Below are 11,640 nucleotides of genomic sequence, written 5' to 3' on the forward strand. Positions count from 1 at the left end.
GCAAACAAAGGCAATATTCAGTCTTCATCAATGTTAATTTCATTTCACATAAGCCTGAACAGTACCTGGTAATGTTCCATCAGTATAGCCATTAATGGTGTACTTGAGTGATGCTGATCTTTGCCAACTCTTGTTTTCATCAAACACACCAAACATCAGTACATACTCCTTGTCGAAAAGTTTCTGTGACCCATCCTCATTTAGGCTTCCTATGAAAAAGGAAACAACAGGTCTTAATTTGAGGCAGAAGTAAAGCAGTTTTCACATCAATGTAACGGCATTAATGTGTATTTAATGAGCTTTGTCTTTTCTCTAGCTAGAAACATATGCTCAAATTGTCTTGAAGGTAGTGGTCAAACCAATCCATCTCAACCTCATATCCAACTCAAGTCCACAATATATGCATGAATTTGAGAAGCCTGAGAAGGAAAGCAAGCAAGTAATTCCAAAGCACTTGTCCATATTAACTCCACCATTATGCCATAAAATGCACACATACACATGAACAGAGAGAAAGAAAACCCAAGAAAATTAGGAAAATAACAAGTCCTAGATAATACTAAAAGCACTAATTCTCAAAAATCTTCTGGAGGAACATAATTAATACTAACGCCACTCCCTTGAGGTGATATGAGTAGGTGTGTTCTGCAATTAAATGGATATCTATCAGTGAGAAGAGTGCCCTTGTAAAACCCACATTGAACCAGTTTTAAGTTTACTTTCAGGAAGGCTTCAAGGTCCAAGTCCAAGCAGTCTGCAGCCTATACAAAACATTTGATTCAAACTGCAGGGAAAAGAGGATCAAGCTAAATAACTCACAGAGCTTTCAATAAAAGAAGGGTATGTAACTAGGAAAAATTTAGGATTTAAGGGACCAGAAAGTAGTTTAAGTAGCTTACACGGTGGTACACTGTTTCAAACTTCCCTCAAATCAGTCGCATGTACCTAGCAGTTATTTACAAGTCCTACAAGACATCAGTTCATATTAGTGAAGATGGAATTCAATGACTCAAACTGCTAAAATCTCAAGTTCCCGATCACATGCAAATCAATTCTCGAAGACTTATAATCTGTTCAAATTTGGCCATATTTTCAAATGACTAGCAAAAGACACGCTGCTCTGTGATTTCAAACCCATTACAGAAGAGAAAGTGCTACAGCCTCTTGACCAGACAGCCTTTAAAAGGCATGGGTAAAAAAAAAAAACCAAACAAAAAAACATTTCTTGCCTTATTCTCTGGAATGGCTGAACCATTTTGAATGAAGCTTTAAAAAATATTTATTCTAAGACAGGAAATTTGAGGTCATATATATAGCAGTTAAGCAATGGAAAACACAACCAGTACAGGCAAATGTATCTATTAATAGCACACTCTGTCCACCCTATAATTACAGGATGGATCTGTGTCCTGGTTTCAGCTGGGATAGAGTTAATTTTCTTCCTAGTAGCTGATATAGTGCTGTTTTTGAGTTCAGTATGAGAAGAATGTTGATAACACTGATGTCTTCAGTTGTTGCTAAGTAATGTTTAGTCTAAAATCAAGGATTTTTCAGCTTCTGATGTCCAGCCAACAAGAAGGCTGGAGGGGCACAAGAAGTTGGGAGGGGACACAGCCAGGGCAGCTGACCCAAACTGGCCAAAGGGATATTCCATACCATGTGACATCACATCTAGTACATAAACGGGGGGAGTGGGGCTGGGGGGATTGTCGCTCGGGGACTAACTGGGCATCGATCGGCAGGTAGTGAGCAATTGCATTGTGCATCACTTGTATATTCCAATCCTTTTATTATTAATATTGTCTTTTTATTAGTTATCATTATCATGATTAGTTTCTTCTTTTCTGTTCTATTAAACCTTTCTTATCTCAACGCACGAGTTTTACTTCTTTTCCCGATTCTCTCCCCCATCCCACTGGCTGGGGGGGGAAGCGAGTGAGCTGCTGTGTGGTGCTTAGTTGCTGGCTGGGGTTAAGCCACGACAATCTGCATGAAAAAATTTAACATCTAAAAGAAAGATGTTGAAAACCATTTACTTACACTGCATGTAAAGATGTGAAAAGGAAAATAGTATATCTTCCCTCATTATCATAAAACCTTAACTTTATTAAGAAATGAAACTATATTACCTTACAGTAGTCTTAAAGCATTCATTACCTTTCTTACAGATAAGCAGTGCTCCAATCAGACCAGAATTAAAATCCATTGCCATGTTCTCATGAGAATAATATGCATAAGTAAGACAAGGAAGGTCAGCTTCTCTTGGACCAACTTCTTCTGTTACATCCCACACATACGTGTAGACCTGGCCTGGAAGTACAGCATCATCTCGTTTCTCTGCAGATGATGTTCTGTCATCATACAGGGAGCCTGCCAAGAAAAGAGTCAGTAGGGTGGCATGAAGACAAAGAGCAATTAAAGCATCTGGAATATCCTCCTACTCACGATTCCACTCACATTGTGGAGAGTAGCATAGGGGAGAGTAGCTATTCCACAATCCTGTTTCTTATAAAGATTTCCTAGAACTGTCATCACTGCCAAAAGGTGGGGCTCTTTATCAGTCTGACTAGGGTTAGGATGGCATGAAGCTTCAGCCTCTGCTCACTGACACTCTGTGGAGGAATATCACCCACCTTGTCAAACTTTCTAATTGTCTCTCATAAAGCCATTGCGCAAACTAGCATTGCCTTGCTGCCTTAGACCTTTTGTGCACTGCATATCCAGATGGCAGTAATGGCTCATATCTATGCCTACCATATCCAACAAATCTGCAATATGATGAAGAGGAGCCAGAGAATCAAAATCCTAGATGCAAAAGGTACATTAATAAGATAGTCAAACTGAACTGCCTATCACTTCCAGCAACACATTTTGTTCAACTCCATGAGATGGGGTTGTGAAACTCTTTTTGTATTGACACAACAAACAAAGTCTTGAATAAATTTGTAAACTGCAGGTCAGAGCTCTGGCTCAGCACCCAGGGGGCATGGCAATCCAAGAAGCATGGGCAAACTCACTTTGTGCTAGTGCAGACATTTAACTGTCAAATTGGTCATGGTTTATATCTCTTTTTGCTAGTCTCATGAGGGTTCCAGGAGCTAAACACCACAAAGCTGAGCATGACATGCTGAGTATCAGAACAACATGATCAAAACTGTCAACTACCTTTACCAATAAAGGCTTGATGTACGTTATTGCAAGGGATTTGGAAAAGTTTTTTTAAGACCTGTATTTAAGAGTTTACATGTCTTGAATAGAGTATTTTGCAGTTACATGGAGGTTGGACCAGATGACTTCCAGGAGGTACCTTCCAACCACAACCACTCTGTGATTCTGTGAAACAGTCGTAGAACACAGGCAGCTGGTCAGGAGATTGTACGTGTCATATGACACTCATATTCCTAGTGTTACACTGATGAACAAGAAAGGAGCTAACAATGGGTGTAAAGTTTTAATCCAGGATCAACAGATATTTGTGTTACACATATCCTCAAACATTGGTCTGGGCCCCTCTCAATATTTCGTGCCATAGTCTACAAGTAAGTGAACAAAACATGGAGCTTTTATAGTATTTACCTTCTGCATTTTTGTTGTAAACTATGCCTTGGGGATGAATACTGACCGGCTTGTCAGCCATATTCTTAAGGTGAACTACTAAAGTATCTCCCACTTCAGCACGCAGAGTTGGTCCCAGAAGCCCTGTAGTTATTCAAGTTAAAGAGAGAGGAAAATGTGAGCAAAACAGTATGTTTAGTGAAACAATAAATTCTCTCCCTGCATTAGGGAAAGTGAGCTCTCAAAGTACAAGTTGCAAAATTAATACAGGCAGCGAATGTAATAACACTGCAATGAAGATTTACCCACAAAAAGGCATGTGGGATTTAAAACCTGCAGCTCATAGTCAGGAATGTTATAAATTGTATATCTGGCAACTAGCACTTACAAAGCACAGGAAAATGGTAGATTTAGGGAAAAAAAAGTTATTTCCAGATACAGAAAATTTTATCAAAAGGTTCACGTTGAGGTTCACTGGGAATTTCTAGGAACCCTTCACATACAATTTAATTAAACATTTTTAGGAAGGCAGACATTTTATAGTTTAAGAGTTTAGAGAAAGGCATTCAAGCACATTTCTTTGAATAGCACTCTCAATGCCAGAAGTCACAGAACAAAAAGATCTTTCAATCCCAAAATGTTATCTCAAGAAATAATCAGTTCCACGTTGCAAATTTCTTGAGGCAGCCTGCAAAAGGTTTCAAGAGGGGCTTGTATCCCTACTCCCCATGTGCAAAAATAAGCAATGGAAGAAACCTGCTAAGACAACCTTTGGCTTGTTAGTCTCTTTCCTTGTAAACTATTTTGTAAATTTCTCTGAAAAGAAAAAAGTAGTTTCAGGAAACACTGGAAAACAAACAAAACTGAAAGGAATCAGATCATAGACTAGACCTTTCAGGGCAACTTGTAAAAATTTCATACTACCAACCTCACACACATTTACTTTGAAATCTAAATCTGAACACCTAACATCTGAAGTTATCTATTCATATGAAGTGCAGACAGACTATGTAAGTACTCCGCATAAGTATCAGAACACAAGTACCATACTCATGTATAGCGTAAGTACAAGAACTTGCCTCCATCCATTTAAAGCGTCTTCAAGCAGTAACAGACACAAAGGCAAGGGAACATCTTTCGCACCCAAGCTCATAGTTTTTCTTTTCCTTTCCACTGATCTATCAGAAACATATTTAGCCTCAGGCCTTAAGCTTCTTCCACATGAATTTATAGCTGTGCTGTACAAGTCTAAATGCATATGGCAAGTCTCATCAGATGTTGAAAACAAAAGCAACGACTTTGTACCATACAATTAATTTGCAGATAGTACTGAGACCCAGCCTCTGAAAATCCAACCTCTCTATGGCCTTCTAAAGCCTAGTGCACTGTAGACACCTCATCCACTGTGCCTATTTGGTTTGTGTGCAAAACAATGGCCACAAAACCACAAGCTTTCTTAGCTTGTTACTGGCTTTATAACAAGCAACAAACAAAAATACTTGGAACATTCCCTTCCTGTTTACCTGCAAATGTATTTGCTGGCTTTTCTTTTTTAAAATCCACTTCATATTCTCTGTAACAAATTTTCTTAAACACAGGATCTGAAAGTTCCACTCTGAAACCAAAAGAGTTACAAAAAAAATTAAAACGACAAAGATTCTCAGAGATGCCATTGCTGTTTAATGGATTTCTCAGAAAATGAATCCTGGAATTACATTTAAATCACTTGCACATTTTGCTGAAGGCAAGGTACACAGTCCAACTCTTTGTAGTGTCTTCCCTTCTCCCTCTTAATCTATTGAATCTATGATGTTCCTGAGCTAGGCCATTTCATATTAGACATTCAATTACAGTACCTAGTACCATTTACCCCCAATTTTGCTGGTGATTTTTATAGGTCCTTTTGATTCTGCGATGAAGATGTCTTTGTTTTGTCCATTTAAGACACAGAAGAAGATGTCTTGACCACGTTTAACCTAGAAAGCATCTGACAAAACACAGTGAAAGAAACCTGAATTTCTCTTTACTTAGCCCCATGCTTGCACTTCTAAGACTCACCACAAGGATTCTACAACAGCATTAACAGCAAGCTCCTGTAGCAGCAATGACCTTGGAGGCAAGCACAAAACTCTTCCCTGACAACAACTAAGAATCTCACAGCAAGTCAGAAAATTGCTGAGAAACACTGCAAGTATCCGTAATCTTATTATGTAAATGAATCAGGCACCCAGTAGACCGCACAATGTTTTCTTAGAAAATATTTAGGCAAGCAGAAGGAAACCAGCACACAATACTTCTGGAATGGAAATAATGATGAGAAGAGGGCTGGAGGGATAAAAGCCTGTATTTAGTTTCACATTTATTGGTTGATTTCTTATAGTATGTATGATGACTGGATCCAACAGTAATTCCACTTGCTTTTTGTTTTTTTTTGTAATGCCCTTTCAGGGACATTTGATAGTGGGGAGCTGATGGTCTGCTCAAGCATAGAGAGGCTAGGCAGAAATAACAGTGAGCTTGCTTCAGTGACATCCGGGGTCCAAAAGGGGGAGATGTCTTTTTGTAGAGATCTTTTGTAAATCCCTCTGCGACACTCTCGCAACAGAAGAGGCAGGCAGAAGCAGTTCATGTTTCAATTGACTCCCCTCTCTTTAAAATCACTGATAAAATTTTGTTTCACTCTTTAAGGAGAAGAACCCGATCCATAAACTTCATTGACAAGTGCTGCCCTAATATGGCAATGTTCAACAGTATATGCACATAACACTGCGGTGTAGAAGAGGAAATTTAACAATGCCAATTGTATAGCTAGAAGGAACAAAATACTTAGCCTACTAACACTTCAGAAATTTCAGACTACGCAAGCAGGTCATAACTTTTGGGAATGGCAGCAGCAACACTGCATGCACAGATAATACCTTGTCACTTTGCTCTGAAGTGTCTTATAAATATTACTTGTACATGGTAACAAATAAATCTCTATGAAGACAACTGACACTCAGAGAAGTTAAGTGTCCTTTTCTAGTCTGTATGATTGGAAAATTAAGGAAATAGTTCAGGAAGAACCCATTTTCTTTCCAGCCTCTACTCAGTTATTTAGAACCAAAAGCGACAACCTATGATTCTTACACTGTATTTAGACATTCAGCTTCTACTGAAATCAGAGCAAGTTACATACTCAAATGCCTTTGGGATCCAAGCCATTAGCTCTTCCTTAGCGAGTATCTTTGTGTTGTTTGGTTTTTTTGGAGTGAAATTTCTATAAGCTCTACAAAGTTCATCAGACCCATTTGGGATGTGACTTGCTCTAAATACTTATGCAAGATATCTCAATAGGCACTGTGCATGAAAAACTCCTAGCTAATCACAGAGTATTTCAGCTGAGGTTTTAGGCAGTCTTGTGGGTCTCTACTGCATGAAAACAGTCTACGCACAATGTGATGTTTAATGAAACAGCAGTTGATACTTATATTGATGCATCCAGTGCAGATGAGAATGAAGTTCTAACTACTAAATTCACATGTCCAGGTCAATACTTAAATGGCATTTGGCTATCAGTCCTACATTTAAATCCTGTTTTCTTCTGTCTTGCCAGTTTGACATTATGCTTATACCAGTTATATTAAGCTTCCAAGGGGAATTTTAGAAAGCATAGAAACTTTGTTTTAATTAAGTCTTGAAAAAAGAATAGTTAGAAAGTCTAAATCTGAACTGGAAATGTCCTTTCCATAACATCCAGAAATGCAATATATATTTAAAAAAAATAATCACAAACTAAGCAAAAATAAAGAAAACAAGCCATGCACCAATATAAAAAAATGCAGTAGCATCCAAATACACCCTTCAATGTAGGGGAACAAATAATTTGTACCATTTCATGCCACTTCATGAACAAATAAAAATTGTGTATGGTGACTATAGTGAATACAGCATAAGAATGAAGCCTAATTTAAACAGAATTTTAAATTACATCCAAGTTTTGTCATCTGTAGCATTACACTTGCAGTGTTTATAATCCTAAGGATAATAGTGGTAATACAAATAAGATTTTATACGCTTGATTGGCATATGCATGTAGGCTGGCCATTCTGCAATGCTATAAAAAAAATAATTCATATTTTCACTTAATGCAGTACTACAATGCTTGACCCTACAACCTTTACTTGGCAGAACCCAGTACGGACATTTCACAAAAACTACTGAACAACCAGAAACAATGTAGCTAGTTCCAAAGTTCATCTGATTTAAGTGATAGTATCCACATAGGAACATATTTTTTCCTTCATCAAATTCTAAAGTCTGAAAGTTTTCAAAATCTTACCAAACCATAGCTCAACTTAACATTGCTCAAAATCCATATACCTAAAATAATTACATTAAAAAAACCCAAACATCAACCCACACAGAACATGATAAAAGCAAGCCCTGGAACCTCTTTAACTGAAGTGCTCTGAAAGCATAAAAATAATTCTATCCACTAATGAAATAAATGAAAAGGAGCTTTTAATGGTTCACTGGCTCCAGTTCAGATCATGCTGTTTAAAGTCACACAAGTTCCTCTGAAGTCAAGAGATCAGGCACTAAAGTCCTCCTGGGCTCTAAAATTCCACAGGAGACAGAAAACATAAAACACTTTCAGTCACAAGAGAGGACTAGTTTCATCCTTCTTGTCCTGTACTTTGTTACCTGGACTTTTCCTCAGACTCCGGTTTGTAGGTCCAGCTAGTGATCTGAGCAGCTATATAGTGCTCCCTGACCTTCACAGCTCCCACCACATGCTTCTCTGAGTCTGGCCACCATGAACCAAGCAGAAGCAAAAGAAAAAGACGCATGCAGAGGAGTGTCATGGTACAGATGCCTGTTGATACTGCTCTGGAAGACAAGGCAGAAACCGCTGCTTTTATTGCTGTTGCTGCTTCTAACTTCCCCTCAGAAATGAAATAATTGTGATGCAAGAGGGTAACAGCATTTGCTACGCTCAGGTCATTGCTCTTCACCTCCTCCTCCCCTTGCTGACAGGGATCCAACAGAGATAAAAAAAACTGTTTAAACTACCTTCCCTCCCCTCCTCCATACCATCTTCAGTGAGACAAGCACCAAGGAGAAGCAGCTTTAGCCCCACTACAGACTGTGGTTGGGTCATTGTCTACTGAAGCAGCAGGCTATCAGAGGCAGAAAACAATTACTTACAATTACAGGATATTTGACTTGCACAGGTAGGAAGAAGGGGGGCATATTTTTTATCTTCCCAGAAAGTAGAAACCCAGCACATGGCTGGCACTGATGGAAATTTCCATTAGATGCTACATCTCCTAAGAAATCATTCCCAGTTAGAAAGCAAAATGATGAGGGATTAGGTGTGGGGACTAGAAGAGCTAAATCTAATTCAAATCTAGTACATATACTGCATACTCATAATAGTAAGTCTGTAACCTTTCCAAACATGTTGGCAGCTTCAGTTTAGTTCCTACTACACTCTCAAGTATCTCAGGTAATGGATAACGAACTGGCTTCTCAGTGGCAGCTAACAGGTCAGCCAGAAGACTTACCCGTAGTCAGAATCCTTCTAATCTAGTCTCGATTAGGATCTGTTGACATTTATCTAAAGAGAAACGATTAAGAAAATACCTTTTGATACACTAAATACCAATGTCAACTATATCACCAAAAATGTTTCCCTGCTTTTGCCAGTGCTGAGAAGTTTGTCAAAACAAGAAAATTGTTGAGTGTGTTTCCTGTACACTGGGATTACTGGAAAAAGAAAAATCTCTACCTATATTTTTTGTGGATAGAAGATCACGACTTTTTCAATAATGTTTTGCTAATGTTTTCATGAAGAAATTACCTAAAACCCCATATCAAAATAATTCCACTCCAGATCCAGACAAAAATAAGGACAACATTTCCTCAGACTACTTCAAAAGAAAACCCAATCAGTTCTAGGTTTGATATATTGTTCAACAGCAGAATGGTCTAACTGGCAGGTTGGTTAATTCTATCCAAACTATATAGTAACACATGGCCTTAGAAGAGATAGGGAAGACGGCTGAAGAAACACTGATGAAGACCAATAGCTGAATACTCCCTACCAAACTTCAGAAGAGTTTGGTGCCTAAACCTGAAAACAATTGTGATCATTTGGACAGCGTTAAGACTACAGACATCATGGAACAGCTTCAAGGCAGCAAATTGAACTTAAATTACCTCCTACTGCATCTGCATGGAGTTAATGACTTGTTCCCATGAGCCACTTTGACACATACGTTATAAATGAAAAGGATTAAAAATCCAGAATCCAGCAACAATTAAGTTGAACCAGAACGTGTGCCCTGATATTGAAGAGAAAAATCTTAGGCAAAGACAGTCCAATAGTATTTCATTACAAATTAATTATTGTTTTCATTAAAGAACTCACCATAATCCTTGGTAAACTACTTCAATAATTTTTAATTAAAAAGTTATAATATTTGTCTCTTTTCTACTCTGGTCCCAATCTCATCTTTGGCTCAGGATCTATTCTAATGCTGGTGCTTAAGAGTTTGATAGTTGGTGTGAAAATGCCTATAATTTAGATTTTGTGAAAGAAATCTCTGGGCAGATGGACAATTCCTTCCTTTGATCCAGAAATGATGGGAAGCAGCTGGTGCTGAAGTGCCTGGCACATTCTGTTAAATCTAAACCATCTTCGCTTTTAAGTTAGCTTGTCTCATCTCCAGGTCTTCAACATTCACACAAAAGTACACAGAAAATACCATGCATCTTTATCAGGACAGAAACTGATTCATGTTTGAGTCCAATCTTCACCCATTGGGCTTTACAACACTGCTCCTAAAGCTCCTTCCCATACAGGGATTTGAAGACCTTCTTGTATTCTTATGAGCCTGGCTGAGGAGATGAAATTAAACAAGAAATTAAATAATTTGAACAAGTCTTCCTGTAATTTTGTTTAATGAACTAAGTGTTTGAATTTGAATTTTCCATTATAGGTTTCTAATACTTATTCTTCCCTGTAATAAAAGCTAAAATATTGCAGGCTAAAAATTAACACCCAAAATACCTGCTTAAAACCTCTTGCTCTGTGAGCTGAGAAACATCAAGGCTGACATCAGTTACTTCTCTTTTATCCATTTTGATGAATTTGGGAGTTGCATTTTTCAAATTTCTTAGCCAATGAATTGTGCAATACCAATCAAATGATAAAAGGAATTAAAAATGCATTACACCAGTGAAATTACTTTTACAAGGGTGGCTGATAATACTGAATAGTTTTAAAGAGTATCAAATTAGACCAGATATACTTTCCATTAAGCTATACTGATTAGCATGTATTACTCTTCTTTAATCCTTTAAGAACAGGAAGCCCAATATTGGCTACTCCCTTACTTTCTCCTCTTCCAGCACCTCTTAGGATCAATGTAAGATCGAGCCACTTGAAATTAGCTGGGTCAGCCTAGGTTTCTTTCTTTTCTTTAAGCTACTGCATCACATTGTCTCCTCTAGGCTTCAGGAAGTTTCACAGTGTTCCGAAAACCATTATTAATAATCCAAAGATCTTGTTCCCTTTCACCTGACCATTGATTTCTAATATCTGCAATTATATCCTCTGCCTGACATGGTGAAATTCTAATACATATAATTTTTTTAGTTAGCATTGGTTGCCTGCAAGCTATTACTATTAGTCACATGATAAGTGACTACAGAATACATTCTTCAGTCTAAAGTCTTCCAAGACAATGCAACTTTGTTGTCTATTTGTATATATAGCCATGATCTTAGCTTCTTCTACTTCACAACACTACACATGCAGCAAGCTTCACATTTTATCCTATTGCTTACCCACACGTTCAAATGTAATTTACATTTGGTCACCAGCAACATCAAAAGATCTTGTGGGCAAAAGCCATGCATGGAGGAGCACAGGTCTAGTCCATACTGGCAAAACAATCTCTACAGCACAACAAACAATGTTATTCCCAAAACTAAGCAGTACCTTTGAGATGTACTGATAGTGAAATGCCAAATGAAAAGAAAGCATGGAAAGAGAAGCATAGGCAATACTCTTAAACACTAAAAGCAGGTCTGCAT

General features: G+C 37.9%; 1 protein-coding gene across 1 annotated transcript in view; it reads right to left on the reverse strand.

Annotated features, from left to right (window-relative positions):
• Positions 1–11,128, reverse strand: part of F5 (coagulation factor V) — a 35,844-nt gene extending 24,716 nt beyond the window's left edge. Inside the window, 6 exon segments of the mRNA XM_069785749.1 lie at positions 66–209; positions 2,158–2,370; positions 3,577–3,699; positions 5,079–5,170; positions 8,242–8,599; positions 8,602–11,128. Of these exon segments, the coding sequence (XP_069641850.1) occupies positions 66–209; positions 2,158–2,370; positions 3,577–3,699; positions 5,079–5,170; positions 8,242–8,599; positions 8,602–8,698 (1,027 nt within the window). The 5' untranslated portion in view covers positions 8,699–11,128.
• Between the last annotated feature and the right edge of the window lie 512 nt (positions 11,129–11,640).

Source organism: Haliaeetus albicilla, chromosome 6 (assembly GCF_947461875.1).
Source record: "Haliaeetus albicilla chromosome 6, bHalAlb1.1, whole genome shotgun sequence".
Lineage (NCBI taxonomy): Eukaryota > Metazoa > Chordata > Aves > Accipitriformes > Accipitridae > Haliaeetus > Haliaeetus albicilla.